This window comes from Arvicola amphibius, chromosome 9, assembly GCF_903992535.2.
Source record: "Arvicola amphibius chromosome 9, mArvAmp1.2, whole genome shotgun sequence".
Lineage (NCBI taxonomy): Eukaryota > Metazoa > Chordata > Mammalia > Rodentia > Cricetidae > Arvicola > Arvicola amphibius.
This window is the reverse complement of record NC_052055.2, coordinates 56,110,135-56,127,423: the sequence shown is the minus strand read 5'-3', so window position 1 is coordinate 56,127,423 and position 17,289 is coordinate 56,110,135. Positions and strand designations below refer to the sequence as shown.

The 17,289-nt window shown below is 53.5% G+C and overlaps 1 protein-coding gene across 8 annotated transcripts in view; it reads left to right on the top strand.

Annotated features, from left to right (window-relative positions):
- The first annotated feature begins 8,168 nt into the window (after positions 1 to 8,168).
- The window catches only part of Hdac7 (histone deacetylase 7), a 35,432-nt gene continuing 26,311 nt past the window's right edge, over positions 8,169 to 17,289 (top strand). For all 8 annotated transcript variants that reach the window (XM_038341582.1, XM_038341581.1, XM_038341579.1 and 5 more), the window contains exon 1: positions 8,169 to 8,298. In XM_038341582.1, coding sequence (XP_038197510.1) covers positions 8,280 to 8,298 — 19 coding nt within the window. In that variant the 5' untranslated portion in view covers positions 8,169 to 8,279. The remainder of the gene's footprint in view (positions 8,299 to 17,289) is intronic.

Sequence of the window (17,289 nt, the reverse complement as noted above, 5' to 3'; positions counted from 1 at the left end):
TAGACCAATCAAGTGCCTTAGGCAGGCAAGGTGAAACAGCAAGATATCTTTTCATAACTAAACACATGCCGCATAAACACCTTCACCCAGTTTAAGTAACATTCTGCAACATAAACAAATGCAACACATCTTTATATAGTTAAATATTCCACAACACCCAGGCTGTAGCTGGTGATGACCTAGTGGATATGGATACCAAGCTCCCTGGAGATATTTGTAGGTTCTCGGTGGCCAGCCTCCTCCAGACAGAGCACCGCATTTGCTGGAGAATTCCTCCAAGCCTGACTTGCTTCTGAGTTGGCACAGGAGTCTGTCCCGTGCACAGCACTAAGGTCCACCCAGCTTCTGACCAGCTCACAGGTCAGTTCTCTGCCATTCCTCTTGAACCAGGTCCTGGCTCTCCTTTAGCCTCCTCTCCAGAAGCCAGGCGGGCATCTTTCCTCCTGTCTCGTGTTCTCTAGTCTCAGCCTACCTACAGGCTGCTTGGGGATGAGAGATAGAGGTGGGCTCACCTTGACCTTGAGCCTCCAAATACACTACTTGCTTCTTCAGTGCATTTTGTGCTCCACACCTAACCTTCTCATCCTCTGATAGGGAATAGAAAGGGAGGAGGAGGAGGAGGCAGGGAGGTTCATGGGCGCACCCCACCAGGCTGCCCTTCTCGGTCAGTTCTCCCTTTGCCTGTGCCCAGCTGAGCCACAGGAGGGCAGAGACTAGGCCCTTCTGCCTGCCCTGCCTGCCCTGCCTGCCCCTCCCTCCAGCCTAGCTGACTCCACCTTTCTCAGGTCCTGGCTGGGATCCTAAGGCTCCAGGCAAGTGGGGGGAAGGGGAGCCACTCCTACTTTCCCAGCAACTGCCACTGCCTCTTCCTGTTTTGCTAAAACTCTGGCTCTGGACCCAAGGGGGAGGGGGACATGGCCTGTAGCTCCTGCCCCCCAAAGGTCAACCTGGTTCCCTTGGCCCTCTTAGCTGGTTATTTATAGCCCCCCCAGGCCCCACTGAGGAACTGGCCTCTCCTCCCTCAAATGTCAGCAGCTGTGGCCATCGCCCCAGGGATGCAGCCAGATGGGAAGAGCACTGCAGATGTGCAGTGAACATTTTGGAGAAGAGGCCAGGCCCCTTCTGCAGTTCATACGGTGCCCCTGAGTCTGGACCAGGCTCCCCTCAAGGCCAAGAAAAGCCCTGCGTATCCCAAGGGGTGAGACGTACTGTACCATTTTTTCTATTTCCCTAGCCTTGCTAGGCTACCCTGTCTCCCCCAGAAGGGTGCTGGGAGCACAGACCCTACATACCCAACTGGATTCACTTGCAAAACTTAGGTCAGTACCCGTCGGAGACTGAGTCTGCAGGGAAACACAGCTGAGAGAGATGAGGGGACGAGAGGTTCTCTTCTGTTCCTGATGCTGGCATCCACGCTCCAGCCCTAGCGGAGCTCAACCTACAGCAGGCACTGTGCTGAGTGAGCACTGCATGTCCTGATCTCATAGCCTCCCCGCAGCCCTAATATGGCAGCACCACGGGCCCTGGGCTGTAGAGAGGGAGCTAAACCTCCTCCAGTTAAACAATATGCCTTACATACTGGGGAAAGAGACCGGCTCCAGCCCAGGACTCCAGATCTTTACTCTTAGTTACAGGGCAACACCTCCGTGTCTTTCTAGCCCTCTATGTCTTCAAACACACGGGGTGGGAGTGACTCTAGAGTCCTGACTACATACAGGGCCCCTGAAGGGAAGAGGTGTTGTCTATACTCAGCCTTCCCAACCCTCTTACCCTGACCCCCTAGGCCCGGCAGGAGAGAGAGATCTAGAAGGGCAGCGACTGCTAGCTTCATTATTAAAGCCTCCCTCCAATAACCAGGCCCAGGGGTTTGGTGGAAGCAGAAACCCCTCCCTGATCCAGCCCATAGTAGCATAATAATCTGGTAGAGCCCTTTCCAGCAGGGAACTCTGGGGTCTCTATAAGTCACCCATGTTGTTGGTGTCCCTTGTTGGGCATTCTTCCTAGTCAGTACTGTACTCTCCTCTGGTGAGGATGGCTTCCTCCATGGTGGATGGCAGTCATCCTGCCTCTGCGTGGAAGAGCCTGGAGGGGTATACTGGAGGGGTGTGCCACACTGGGTGCTCCTGTGAGCAGATGGAGAGGAGAGACAGGGGGTGTCTACTTGGGTGAGGTATCGTACTAACTTAGCATGGACACCTTATTTCCTTCCTAGCTTGGTCATCATCAACCCATTTACCCATGACTTTAACTTCATGCTCTCTTTGCTGTCTCCACTCCACTGACGTACACGAACACAACTCAAATTCATTTTGGAGGACACTCCTAGGGGGAAAAGAGAATGGAGCCTGAGCCAGGATCTTCTTTCCTCTCTGCTAACTTTCTGAGCCTTGAAATCCATGGCCCCCCAAAAAGAGATCTGTACAGGATGGGCCCCATCTCCAGCCAATGCATCCACTAGCAGCGGAGGGTCACACTGGGAGATACCACAAGGCCAATGTCAAGCAGGCCAGTGGGTGGACCAGTGTCTCTGTAGGGGCCACTGGAGCGAGTAATTGCAAACTGGACGCAGAAAGGCATTTTGCAACTCAGATAAATTTTTTCTCATGATTAGAGTATGGCCCAGTGACTGCCTCTCTGAGCGTAATCGCTGCTGGCACTGGCGGCTGGGGCTGGGCCGCTGGCCGGCGGAAGAAGTACTGACCTAGAAGACAGAAGCAGGATTCTTTGGCTCCATCACTAGTTAACCGCATGGCACTGCTGGCAAGCTCTCTTCTCCTGTACCTCCGTTTCTTCATCTGCATGAAGTGTCGCGGATTAGTTCAGGGAGCCCCAAACTGAGCCATACTTACAGTGACCTGAGAGTTTCGGGTCATACAGGGGGGCCTAGGAGTATTTCACAGCTTTAAGGTCGTGTCCAATCAGGGGACTTTGTAGGTTAGATGACCTTATAAATCTCCTGTAACTCAGAGGAGCAGATCCTAGTAAACACAAGAGTCACAGTATGAGGTTTTGCTGCACTGGGACCGACTTTATCAGAGGGTGGGTAGGAGATAATTTATTCTGTCATTATTCTTACCCACGATTAGTATTTTATTGCTGCATTATTGCCTTGAGGGTGGGGTGGTGCCTCATCTACTTCTTGGTGAAGGCGGCCCTGGCCTCAGGGGTCCTGGCTCACCTCAGGGTTGGAGGTGGGGCTGAGAGAGCAGAGCAGGGAGGGGTGGGAAGGGCCTTCCCTGGTGGGTGGGTCCTCTTGGCAGGGGTGACTGGAGTTTGGCTAGATGTGCTTTGGCACCAATTTCTGGGCTGAGAGAGCCTCTTCCCCCACCCACCTTCCTCCTCCACTTTCCCAGCTTAGCCGTTCAACTTGGGGACTGCCCCTTCCCGACTTCCTCCCCAGGCTCCCTCCAGCTCTTGCCAACCCCATTCTTGAGCCTTGCTAATCTGTTTGCCACCCCTCAGCCTCCTAGCCTCGCCCTTGCACATGCCATTCTCCCTACCTGGAATGTCACCCCCCCAACATCTCCCATCCTCCACCCCGCCCGCTCTCCTGCACTGATTCACACTTCTGGGCTCCATCATAACCCAACTCAGCTCCGGACTGCTTTCTTTTTTCCAGGCTGCTTTTAACTCTGATCTCACGCCTCTCCTCTCTGCCACGTACTCATTTACACTTGGAATAGCAGAACTGGAAAATGACCTTAGACTCAGAGAAAAGGAGCGATGGTCCGAAGGAACCCACTCACGTGATATAGGAAAAAACTGAGGCCAAAGAGGCCGTGATTGACCCAAGATCATGCAGACCAAGAGATATTTCAAACAGTTGACTTTGTAAGAGGCTTTCAAGTACGCTGGGTTCGTTTGGTTTCCTCAACACGTTGTAATCAATATAAGCGCAGGGATGGTTTTATTTTTAATGTTATCTCCACATTCCAGTGTGTGTGTGTGTGTGTGTGTGTGTGGTGTGTGTGTGTGTGGTGTGTGTGTGTGTGTGGTGTGTGTGTGTGTGTGGTGTGTGTGTGTGTGTGTGGTGTGTGTGTGTGTGTGGTGTGTGTGTGTGTGTGGTGTGTGTGTGTGGTGTGTGTATGTGTGTGTGGTGTGTGTGTGTGTGGTGTGTGTGTGTGTGTGTGTGTGTGTGTGGCTTATCCAGGAACTACAGTAAACAATTATAGTCACTCATACACTATGGTGTCTACGTATGGTGTCTACGGTGACAAAGACTCTAAAGCTTACGGTGGTACTGTTCAAGCCACCCAAGACATAAATTGCAAGATGGTGAACCTTTTATTCATGTGATTTCCAACAATCTGTATGAAGTAAGTAGCCAAGATTTTTCTCTTTTACAGAGCAGAAAACTGAGACCTAGGCAGCATCCAAGAAGTTCATGACTAAACTCACCTAAAACTTGTTTTCCTACTCTCAGCCGATGGTCCTAATATCCACAATGCTTCACTCCCAGTGCTCTTTCTGTTTTTAGTTTTATTTATTTATTTGGGTTTTTTTTTGAGACATGATTTCTCTGTATAGCCCTGGCTGTCCTGGAACTCGATTTTTAGACCAGACTGGCCTTGAACTCACAGAGATCCACCTGTCTCTCTCTCTCCCGGATTCTGGGAATAAAGGTTCCTTATGCTCTTTGTTGGGGTAATCAAGGGGTGACCTCTGCCAACATTTATATGCATTTCACCTTCATCTTGGGTTGAAGAGACTCTGTCCCTAGCTTCCTGCCCCTCCCCATCCTGTCCCAGTACTTTCTCCCTGTGTCTCCCCACCGCATTGCTGGCACACAGACACACACGTATATTCAGAACTGCAGGTGTCTAGGGCAACAGACCACAAGAGAAACCACATCACCTTTGTTGACTCTGGAGGGAGGTGAAGGGGATGAGGGAAGAGGCTTGGGTAGTTCTCAGCCTGCCTGTTCCCCACCATCATCAGCCCTCCCAGCCTGGGCTATCTGGACTGGTAGCCATGACTGTAGTGTCTTCCTAATTCATCCACCCAATTCCAGTCTAGAAAACACGCAACATTTCTTGTTTCAGACTTCTTCAACTCCTAGAGTGGGATCTGCCTGTGTGCTTGCACCAGAAGACACACCTCCCAACTTTACCCAGAACACTCACACACCTGCTGATCCTGCCTGTGCAATGTGACAGAGAAAAGGTGGAGGTCAGAGATGAGTCTGTATGGCTGAGTCCCGTGAGGCCGGGAACTGGTCATCTGGAGTGGTATACAGAGATCAAGAGAAACCTAGGCCAGAGTGTAAGAGCCTGGCGTAGCTCCTCTACTGGAGAAATTACATCAGCTCCAAATCGGGTACACTAGGATAAGCCACTTGCTGGGTCTATGGATTTAGGAAAATCCTTTCCTTTCTCTGAACTCAGTTTGCCCACTAAACAATGGTGTGATACTGAGATGCAAGCGAAAAGGGCCTGAAGAGCACAGGAAACACAGAAGGTGCTCCACAAAGCCTAAATCACTTTCCTTCCCCCTCCTTTGCTCCTTCCCTTTGAGATTTAGTTTTATTTGTGTGTGTATGTATGTGTAGAGTACCCTCAGAGGCCAAAGGAAGGTGTCTGAGCCCCTGGGCCTGGTAGCTGTGAGTTGGCCCCTAATTCTTTGTATTTTGTTTTGGGCACGTGTGTGTACGTGTGCTTGGTGTTCGGGTGCATATGTATGCAGGTGCCGGTATACACATGTGCAGGTGCGTGCGGAGGCCTGAGGTTGGCACAAATGTCTTTCTTAACTGCTCTTCCTGTTCTTTCTATTTATTATTTTTAGTTTCAGGAAACCCTTTATTTGGAGCTGAGGGCTTAACCTCCTCTGCTAATCTGCAAGCCCAAAAATAGTTGGCATTTGATCCTAGGCTCAATCCCAATTCCACGCAGTGCTGTCCCCTGAGGTCTCATGGGAGTTTTGGGGAATGAGCACACTCTGGTTGACTTTATGAGACATGTGAAAGTCAGTGCAGTCTGGGGGAAGACATGCAGCTGCAGTCAGCACGTGTAGACGGCTGGAACCGGTGTGGTCCATAGTGTCGGCGCAATGTATGGGTCCAACAAAGAGACTGACGGTCTGCTGTAACCACCGGTGGCTTTTCTGAAGGGCTACAGGCCTCAAGGCAGGATTTGGAAGGAGGAAGATCTGCTTTGGAAAGAGGGCTCCGTAGAAGGGCAAGAATGTCTTTCAGAGCCCATATGGGTAATGGACTGAAGGGTGTATTCGAGATGTCCAGCAGGAGAAGGATCCTTGAAGGCCATGAATATCTGTCATGATTCAACAAAGCACATTCTGAGTTTGAACTCTGTGCAAAGCGCTATGAGAAATGCAGCCACGGCTGAGGTAGTGCTTTCAAGCCTGGCATCTTTCCTTGAGTGCTTGCAAGGAAGATGAGGTCACGACAGGCAGACTAGATGGGTGAAGGTCAGTGTGTAGAGAAAAACCTACAGGGTTGGGGTCCTTCAAGGAATAGGAAAATCCTTCCGGCTACAGGAACCATGAAATGTTTCTCATCGGGATTCTCAGCACGGGAGAAAGGGTGCTGAGGGCATTCGTCTAAGGCCAAGGTTAGGAAGTGGGTAAGTCGGAGGACATGATAGGGAACAGACAGCAGTCAGGGCTGACTGAAGCAGTACTAATAGTAACTGCTGGGGAGGAAAATTGCAGGAAGCACCGGGCAGGGATGCATGTGGTACCACGCAAGAGGCTGTCGATGCTAGAGAAAGCGTTTGTGGTACACATTGAAAGGTACAGAGCTGTTAAAGTCAGCGGCTGAAATCAAGGGAGCGACAGGTAGTGAGACCTGACCTGTCACTGAGGGTGTTTAGCAGCGTGGTGAAAGAAGACCCTCTAGACCACTCACGATTCTGGCTTCCATGACAACACAGCTCTAGCGCTGTCTCCATTTCTAAAGATTCTTCAAGTTCCTAGGACTTGTGTTCAGAAGGAAGCTGCTTGTCAAAGGCTGGGTACCTCAGAGGAAGGGGAGCCCAGTGTTCCTGGAGGATGACCTCTACCGCCCCGGTGTTCTGACCCAACAGATTGCTGGAGGCAACGGACTGATAGGCCAAGGCAGGCAGCCCAGTGGGAAGGTCCTCAGCCCCTGACCCTTGAATCTGACCTCCATCATCGCAGTCTCGTCTAAGAGATTGGGGGAGATGCAGGGAGGGCTGCAAAGCCAGTCCTCAGCTGAGTTTATTAGCTGAGGGAGGGCTGGAGGCGTCTGCATTCCGACTCACAGACTGGAACATTTCTGTGATCCACTGTAATGCACTGGGGGACACTGGGCACATTGCTGAAGTTTGACTCATAGGGACTGGGGGGGAGCAAGGGGAGTTATTGTGGAGGAAGAGGAATGGAAGAGAGGAAGAGGAGAGGATGGAAAGAAATCCCTTGAGAAATGCCTTCGAAAAAAGAAAACTTTCAAAAACTGCACCACCCCACCCCCTTTTTTTCTTTTAATAGGAACAGGCTGGACCCTTCTGCTCCCCTCAGCAGGCATTGGGGGGGGGGTGCCACTGGGGTTGGATTGGGCAGTGATTCAAATCAGATCCTGAAGCTTTCCCGAGGCGAGTCCTGCTTGTGTTTGTGTGTGAGGGGCGGAATGAGGAGGCGCGGCGCGGGGGAGGGGGGGGGGAGGTGTCGTCTGGGATTCCTTGATTGGGACTCTAAGCGTGTCCTGTTCTTCTATGTGTAGCTCTCTTCTCGAGGACTTCTTATTGTGTAGATGTGTGCACTGGAGTCCTTCCCAGAAGTGTAAATCACCCTGGCCTGTGTAAACATGGATGCACGCTCGTGTACGCTGTGTATGCACGGGTGCGTGCACTCAGGTATCTGGGTTTCCGGGAATTGTGCGCTGGGCGCAGCGCCGCGCGGTGGCTGGGGCTCGGCGGCCGCGCGCGGGTCCGGCAGCGTCCCGCGTTCCGGGTTCGGCGCTGCCTCCCGGGGCGGTGTGCCGCGCCCCGCCGCGATCGGTGTCTGCAGCCAGCCTGTGTGCCGCTGAGCAAAGCCTGCCGGGGTGGTGTGTCCCAGGGCCGCGAGCGCCAGCCCCCTCCCTCCCCTCCCCCTTGGCCCGCTCTCAGACTCAGATAAAGCATTTCCTTCCATTGTCATCCTACCCGGCCGGCCAGGCTGCCAGGGCCCTCCCCCTCCCGGCCCCCTCCCTTCCTCTCGCCGTCTCACAGTCGCTCTGCAGCCTCCGGCGACCGGGGGGATGTGAGGCCGGCGCCCCGGCCCCCCGCCCGCCATGAGCCCCCGGCTCTGAGGGCCCCGGCCCCTGGATGCACAGCCCCGGCGCGGGTGAGTACCGGGCGGCCGCCCCCGCCCCGCCCGCCCCGCCCTGCGAGCGGCACCCTGCACCGCCCGCCCTAGCTCCGGCAGCGGCTGCCGCTGGGTCTCCGGCTGGTCCGGTTGCCCGGGTCCTCCGAGCGCGCTCCACCGCGTCCGCTCGGCGGGGCTCTGGCCCGCTCGGGAGCCCCGAGCTGGTTCCGGGGCCACAGAACTCCGGCCTCCTGCGGGGTGCCCACATCCGCCTGCTTCGGGGCAGCGACAGGCCTTGGGGAGGCAGTGGGAGGCCTGGGGCCGCCTGTGCATGGGCCGGGCGTCCCGTCACCCTCCTCCTGGGGATCCGGGAGGCACGGACGGCCGCCGAGGCCCGGACAGGAGGCGGTGCTCCGTGGCGGAAGGTTTGGGAGCCGGAGGGCAAATGGTAGGACCCACTGAACTTGGGCCGTGTTTGTGAGGCAGGACATCATCGCCCCCATCTAGCGTAGCCGGGCAGGGCCCTCCTCAGATCCAGTGACCAGAGAAAATGACCCCTGAAGGGGGGTATTGGGCTGGGAGATTTCTCTGAGCATCAACCCTTATCCTTCATCACCCATTGGAGTGAAGAGACACCTGTGCCCAACTGAGCTGTGAGGACAGTGCCCTTAAGGTGTGGGAAAGTGGGGGCTGCAGGCTGTGTATTGAACCGTAGGGAGGTGGGAAGTTGAATGTGTGCCCCCCCCCCCCAAGGTCTGTTAGTGCCGACAAGTATGAGAACTCGGGCAAATCTGAGCTGTCTTTCCACTGCCACAATTTCTCAGCCAGTAAGTTGGAAGAAAACCTCGGTCATGCAGGTCACCTAGTGTGTCCCACTTCCTTCCCAACGGCTGCCAGTTTGGGATCGACCCGGGGCCGGCCACTGTGGCCCTTAACTGTTCTTGCTGGCTGTCCAACATTTCCAAAAGCCTCCTGCATCTGGAATTGGCTGGCTTGCTGCTAACTATCCCTTCCCACATCCCAGCTCAGCATCTGCTTGAGGCCCAGCTCTGCCTGCCAATTTTTAGGGTGATAATAGGACATTGGCCCTCCGTGGCCCTGATGGGAGCTCAACATCTGGAATCAGGAGCTAGTCCCCCAGACTTTTACGTAAACGTATGGGACTTTGCTCAAATTCCTTGCCCAACCATTGGAGACTATAACTCTGGTTGGTTCCTACCCTCTAATTTGTATTTAAGTGATCCATTTCTTCCCAAGAGGACCCCAGTAGGATGCCATCCATGCCCCCCTCTATGGCAACACACTTACACTTTCCCAGCTTCTTCAACTGCAGCAAATCATGCCTTCACCCGTACCCCTTGTTCTCTCGTTCCCCTGCCCGCTCCCCTCTGTAACTCATTTTCTTCTTTACACTCATTCCTGAGGAAAAACTGAGGCTGGGAGCTGTTCCACTGTGTGGTACCCAGATAAGTGAGACTGGACCAAGTCCTGGACCCACTGAGGCTTGTCTCCCTGCCTTTAGTCCTCTGATGTCCCTCCCAAGCTAGAGCTGTGCTTTGGAAAGGCTGGGAACTGTGTACCTGCACCCTCTGTCGCTCATTCAGCCTTGGATGGGCACTGTCTGCATATCGGGATAAACTGAGGTTTTGAACTGAAGAAGATTTTGCACCTAAGTTTAACCCACTTATGCTCACTGTCCCCCACAATTCACATCATGGGGGTGGAGGGAATCCTGAGTCCTCTTTCCAGAGCTCAGAACCAGAGGGACAAACCCCAAGTAACCAGTCAGTGTCCTTTAGGGAGTAGGGGGACAGGTGGGGAGTATTATGTCCTTGCCTTGGGAATAATGGCTGTCACCTATAGTGACTGGTGGCCTGGTTGCCATGGGATGGGGAATGAGGAACCTTTTATAGGCATACATCCTAGGAGTGGGGAGACGAAAACTTCGAAACCCATCATCCCTTCTGCCTTCTTCCCCGTGGCCTTTCTTTGAGAACCAGTAGTTTGAAGCTGGCAGAGGCCTGAGAGAAAGATGAGCAAGACACAGGGTCACCCAGCCAGGGAATGGCACCCATCAGACCTTCTGTCCCTGCCAGTACTTATTCTTGCCCAAGCTCTTCCTTAGTCAGATGTGGTCTGGAGCCTCCAGAGGAGTGTGGGGTATTGCAAGGCTCCAGGGCATGTCCCCCTGGAGGCACCAGCTCCAGGATTGCAAATTTGTATATGTTGGATTTGTTCACTAGATGGGGCACTTCCTCTGGGGCAGGAAGCCTTGATTTCCTGTGTTGGGGGAGTAGGGACTAGGAGTGGGGGGCCCACTGGGCCATCCCTGATGTTGTTTGGAACCACAGGAGGGCAGAGCTTTTGCTTAGGGCTGTTTCCCTCATCCAGGGGCAGCAGGAAGGAGAGGTCTGGCTAGGAGGCCCAGACTGAGGCTGGAGAAGGCTCTGAGTGCCATGAGATGGGGGTGGGCAGCCCAGCAGGAAGCATGGTCAGCAGGTGACCCTGCCGGGTATTGTGTTCCTTATAATATTTTCCCTGTTTCTGTGGTAACGTTCCATGAGGGCCTTAGGCCTTAGGGCTTCAGGAAGGCGCTCCAGACAGCCCTTTTCCTTAGTGGCTCACGTACTGGGAGTCCCCTGGTCTAGCTACTCCCTAATCCTTTTGGCTTTGTAGGACCAGGGCCTGGGAATCCAGACAAGGGGCCTGACCAAGCGCTGACTGGGGGGCTGAGTAGTGGTCCCACAGTATCTCTTGGCAGGCAAGGAAAGAGAAGTAGGGTGGACTTGGGGAAAGCTCCAAGCAGATTGAAAACACTGACTTTCAGTGAAAAGGCTGCCTCCTCTCATGGGGCTCTTTCTCTGCATGCCCTCCTCCAGTCATTCAAGGGGTGGTGGACAGCAAGCTGCCTGGGGCAAGGGGTGGGGATGGCAGAGGCAGGGGGAGGGATGTTTTCATCAGCAGAGCATAGCTCCTTTGGTTCTGGACTTGTTCCCAGAGGCAAAATAAATTCAGGCTAGCATCTGTTTAGTGTGAGTCTCCCTGTGATATGTGTGTATGCGCTGGGTGTGTGGTGGGTGTCTGTGTTTGCCCAAGGGCTGTAGATGTCGATGTGGTGGCTCTGTAGCAATCTGTGATCCGTGTGCTGGCTCCGCTGGCTGTTTGGGGGTATGCACACATGTGGCACAGATGTGTGTCTTCTGTGTCTTGTGCACCTTTGTGAGTTATGGCACTGTGTGGGGTATATAGAGCCTATGGGCGGGTTTTAGGGGATGCGGACCTATGTAGGAGCTGCTTTTCCACAGGTGTCCAGATGTTAACCTATAAAGCACTGTCCATGGTTTTTCTCTTTTCTCTCTGTATCTTTTTCTTCCTTCCTTCCTTCCTTCCTTCCTTCCTTCCTTCCTTCCTTCCTTTCTTCCTTCCTTCCTTTCTGCAAGACAGGGTTGTTCCCTGTAACCCGGGCTGTCCTGGAACTAGTTCTGTAAACCTCGAACTCACAGAGATCTGCCTGCCTCTGCTTCCTGAGTGCTGGGATTAAAGGCATGTGCCACCATGTCTGGTCTCCCATCCGTCCATGGTCGGTCAGTAAATGCTGGTTACTGGACCATATGCGTCGGGATCATGTGATGAATATGTTAGGAACATCCTCCGGCCCATCCCCACCATCTGTCAGAGTCTGCAGGAGTGGGGTGAGGAACCTGCATTTCTGTTTATGTGTGGGGTGATTCAGGTGCCAAGCTGTGCTCTCTTCAGGCACAGACCTGGGCCAACCTTTTCATTTATTTCTGTGGGAGAGACAGACGTGCAGGTGTGTGGCATGTCTGAGGTCACCGGGATATTTAGAGGAAGAACTCAGACACAGTGCAAGCCTCCTAAGACTGGTCCATGGTTTAATGTGGGTACCTGTGTGTACACTCATGCCTGGCATGGTGAAGGGAACCAGGTGGTGCCGTCTGGTGTAGATGCTGCCTCAGAGGGGCACTGACTTTTTTGGGGGGTTCCAGCCTTTCTGGCCTTGTTCTTTTTACCTTGAAACCCTCAAGAATCACACTGACAGCCAGAGACACTCATTTGCCAAGCTGGTCACTCAACAGTGCATCCATTTGCCACGGACTTGCGGAGCTCGGTGCTGTGCACTGGACACAGATGTGCAGTGAGCACAAAGGTGAACGCATCTGACCTCAGGGCACCGCCACTCCGCTGGAGAGCAAAAAAGCTTGGGCTGATAAGTCCTGTGAAGGAAATGAACTGGGTGAAGCAATAACAAACAACAAGGTGGGACTTCCTCAGACAAGGTGGCCTTGGGAGGCCTGAGCAACATTGACACCTTTTCTTCCCAGACTCAAAGTGAGTCCACAGTCTGCTAAACCACACATGAAGCTCCCTGGAGCCAGGCGAGGGATCTGGCCTGAGCTCTAGCTGAGGGTTGGAACTGAACCCCCCACAGGTTGACCGAGGGGCAGAGAAGTAGGAGCAGCCAAATAGGGCTCAGGCTAAGGTTAAGAACATGGCAGACTGTCAGGAGCTCCATTCCTGACCCTCCTGCTTCACTTTCCTCCCACCTCCTTCTCTTCCTACCTTCCCAACCTGGGGAACCACTGTGCCAGGTCCCTCCCCTTTGGGTGTAGCTGGCTGCCTCTGTGGCCACTGGGATTTATTTATCTAGTTCAGGGTCACCAAGGAGAGGGGGCTGGTCAACGCTCAGAGGCAGCCTGGGTCCTGGGAGATAACAGAACTAGAAATAAGGGGAGGGGCCATGTGCAGGGAAGACACTTAGGAGATACTCAGGAGAAAGCTGCCCAGCAGTACCCAGTCCAGAAGAGTGTGTAGAAGACCTGAGCTTAAGAGGTTCATCTGTGCCCTCACATCTGTGCCCTAAGCTGGATGACTCTTCGACCAGAGGGGCAGAGGGGTCTGGTTCAAGCCACCTGCTCTACTTCCGCCAGAAGGAAGTACCCTCTTGGGTCCACCTGCAGGCCTGCCCCTGCACCCCTCTCTCAAGGGGTTCGCTTTCACCTTCCTGCTGTCGGCTGGTAGCCTTCAGATCTCTTCGGTCTCCTCAGTAGAGGGTTTTCCCTGGGAGACCCAGAGCTTCCCACTGGCAGCTGGCACAAGAAAGTGCAGCCCCGAGGGATTGGAGGAGCCTAGAAGAAAGAGGTCTGCTTCCCTCCCCCTTTGGCTTAGTCCTCTCTTCAGGCACCTCAAGTGCCTTAGTTCCTTGGCCCTTGCCTCCCAGCCGTTGCCTGCCCCAGCTGCAGGCTCCTGTTGGGGTTGGGGGAGTGGAGGAGGCAGATCGGACTCAGTGTCCCTACCCTATTCCCAGGCCACTTTCCTTGTCCTTACATTGCCACCCTGAGATGGGAAACTCTGGCGGTCCGAAACTCTCGGCTTCAAAAGCTGGGACTAACCAGGGAACTCCCATTGCTCTTGCCGTCAGCTCTGCTCCCTGCGGAGCTGGATCCCATCCTTTTTCCTACAGTAGCCCTCAACCCAGAAGTCCGGTTCCCCTTCTGCAGCCCTCTGGATGGATGGTAGGGAAGAGTAGGGCAGGCTGGGAGGTACAAGTTCGGAAAGAGTCGGGGTGGGGGAATTCGGAGACTGGGCTGTAACCGACTTGTTTTGCTTGCCCCACAAACCTGCACGTCCGGGGCATCCGCTGCGCCCTCCGGGGCCTTCAGGTTGTAGAAGTGCTCTCAGAATGACAGACTGGTGCCACCGGGTTGGGGCAAGGGGGTGGGGGTAAAGGGGGGAGCCCCAAGCAAGGGGGAGCTGGAGGGTTAAAAATAGCAGCAGTCGGGTTTCGGTTAGCAAATGTGGAGGCGGGGAGCTGGAGGCGCGGCAAACCGGGCTGTGCTTCCCCTGGGTCCCGAAGTGAGTCAGAGCTGGTGAGGCAGCAGACTGAGCACCCTTACCAGGCGCTCAGCACAGGGTTGCACGCAGGGAGCCCAGCGCTCAGAGGAGATAAGGCTCTGGGCCAGAGGGTTGTATGAAATGAAGAAAAACTGAGGCCCAAGATCTGGGTTTGAGTGCTAATGGGGTAGCTGTGAGGGCTAGTGTGACGAAGTCTGTTTCCTCCTGTCTGTTCCGGAGTTGTCCTCACCTGCGGTGTAAACTTAAAGCATCCCCCAGATGTCAGTTCCTATTGCCCTGTGCCAGTGTCAAAACCCAGCAAGAGGTGCTTCCAGTAGGGACAAGAGGAAAGAATGGCTGGTCTGGGCTGACTCTTCCTCCGGCAGCAGGCTAAGCTTGGGCACCTCCTTCTCTGAGACTCAGTTTCTTTATTGCTATGTGAAGATAATTATGTTTTCAGTCTCACAGAGTTGCTATAGAGATTAAAGGAGATAGTGTACGTGACTTATGCCATGTCTGGTAGGAAACCAGTGCACGCTGCATACTCATCCTTATTATTGTTATTGTTCATATTTTTGAAGGTCAGAAATAGAGAATGTTGGAGACATGACAGAGCGGGGGCCCAGCCCCAATTCACATGAAAAACCAGGCCAAATTCCCTGCTCTAGATTCCTCCACCCTTGTGGGCCTGGAACAGCAGGCGTCTATAGCCAACAGTCATGGGGTGGACCCCTGCTTCTCTCTTCACTCTCTTCCCAGAGAAGAAGGGTGAGAGGGGACCCCAGGCTTCATAGCCAGCTGGCTTGTCAAAGGGACATGCCGGGCAGATAGGCCCTTTAATAACCTCCTCTGTGAGTACCTTGCCCAACATCTGCTGTTGGTGACCTTTCCTTTAGCTCCTCCCTGACAGCCCTTAGGAGGAGGGTGAAGCAGAGGAGGGGTGGGCAGGTCAGTGACATCAGCAGTATTCCCAGCGCACTGGGCCTGGAGGAGACATGAGGCATTGCTTTCAGGAAATATCATTATTCAGCCAACAGGCATTCGCTAAGCAAGGCCTGACTTTGCCTAGCCTGGGCTAGGCCCTTGGCGTGATTCACAAGAGGCAGATACCCAGAGCATGTAGATCACATGGATTCCCTGAGGATATGGGGCCCGAGAATATGTGGCATTCTTGAAAGCCCTGTAGCCTAGTTCCAGGGGGCCCTGGGTCATGTGTAGACTTTGCTTCCAGGGTGTGCACATGTATGAATTGTTACCATGAAGGAACTTCTGCAGTAACAGACAACACAGGACAGCAGCATTAATGGACACAGCACATGGTGTAAGCTCTACATGAGGTGTCCCTGAGCCCTCAGCACATGCCTTCTCTCTTTCTTGTGTGCCCCTTAAAGCTGTCTTTTTTTTTTTCTAACACGAGATGGCACCATGCATGCTGGATTTTTCGGTCAGCCATCTCGACCTCCCTGTGAGCTATCCTCATCTCATCCAGTCCCCGTTTAGCTAGAAATTGCCCTTGAAGTGACTTTGTTCACACCAGGTGCTCAGGAACATACATCTGGCTGTTGAACTCCGTGAAGGCTGTGTAAGCACCCTAGCTGAATTTGTGGTCCGGAAAGATCTTTGATAAGTGTCAAGGGCAGTCCTGGCCACAGAAGGGAATGGGAATCACCAGGAGAATCTGCCTGATAGACTTCTGCCATTTTCTAAAAATAACAGGCAAAAAGAGACTACTAGGACATGACTGGATTTGGGGATGTCTGGGGTATTTACAGTCATTAATATTAATGTGGCATCTCAGTGAGTGCCAGCATTCATAGCTTGTTGCTATTCACAGACTCCAGATGCCTCCCATTTGCTTGGTTAGTACTAAGAGTCCACCCCCAGGCCAGTGGGAGGACAGGGTCTGTGACCAATGCCCTCCACCTTGCCCAAAGCTGGGGTTAATCTGGCTGTCCTGAGTGAGGGTGCTCCTCTCTGCACCTCATCAGCCCTTCCACCTGCCGATGTCTGCCCAGGGCAGAGGCTTGGGATTGCGGGAGAAGCTGTATCCTTCCAAAAGAATTTTGTCTGAGTACCAGTCTTAGGGTGACTTGCTCTGGTTATGCAACAGGAATTTTCTACAGGACTTGACAGTTTCCAGAGTGCTCTCACAGCATGTGATCCTCCCAGGCACCCTGAGAGGTCTGCTTGTTCAGTTATACCCAGCTGGAGGCAGCTTACAGGAAGCCAATAAAATGGTAAAATGCACATTGAAGGAACTGGGGAAATAACAGATGAACAAGGAAGTGAAGATGAGCCTCCTAGAGACAAGGCGCGGGAGGGACTTGGCAGAGATGGTGTTTGTTATTTGGTATGTTTTGGATAAAGCATCCCATGCTTTGTGGAAGCATGCCAATGCTGGGAGCCACTCTACTGTCCTTTGTGTCCCTTGGTGGCCTCCCTTCACCACCTATTAGGAGGTGTCCATGCCAGTGTGCTGATCATGAACTTAGACTTTGCAAGCTCAGACAAGTTTCTTTTCTCCCCTCTTCCCTCCCTGCCCTTCTCCCCCTCCCCTCTTTTGCTCTCTCCCCTTTCTCTTCTGTCTTTTGTGGTATTGGAGATAAGTCCAGGGCCTCTCCCCTGGTAGACAAGCTCTCCATGGCTAAGCCACACTACCCTTTGCATGTTTCTTTAATCCCTGAAGCCTCAGTTTCTTTTGTGATAGCACTGACTTTGTGAGGCTGTGGTAGGAATGCATTGTCAGCATTAATATATGCCTGCTGACCATTATTAATATCAGTGGTTAAAATGATTAATATTAATGGTTAGAATAATATATCAAATAGCTTGGACCTCTCCCCTGCCCTCTCAGAACGAGGCTGGGAGACCTCTGGGTGGCGCGGGTGGGGGTTCTAAGAAAGTACTTCTCCGGGTACAGGAACAGCAAGGAGAAGCAGGACTTAGGAGCAAACAGGAGTGGGGTGCACAGATAGACCCAACCCAACAGCAACCCTCAAGGGGGAAAAGTCACCGCCCCCAGAGGCAGCACTGGGGTGGTGACTGTGCTTCCTGTTGGGGCAAGCAGTTGAGAAAGGCTGGCTGGGACTGGCTGCTGGGTGAAGTGGGCACAGGGTGTTGGTGCGGGGGGGGGGGCAAGGCAGAGGCTGACAGATGCTAAACTTGTAGCCCCCACAT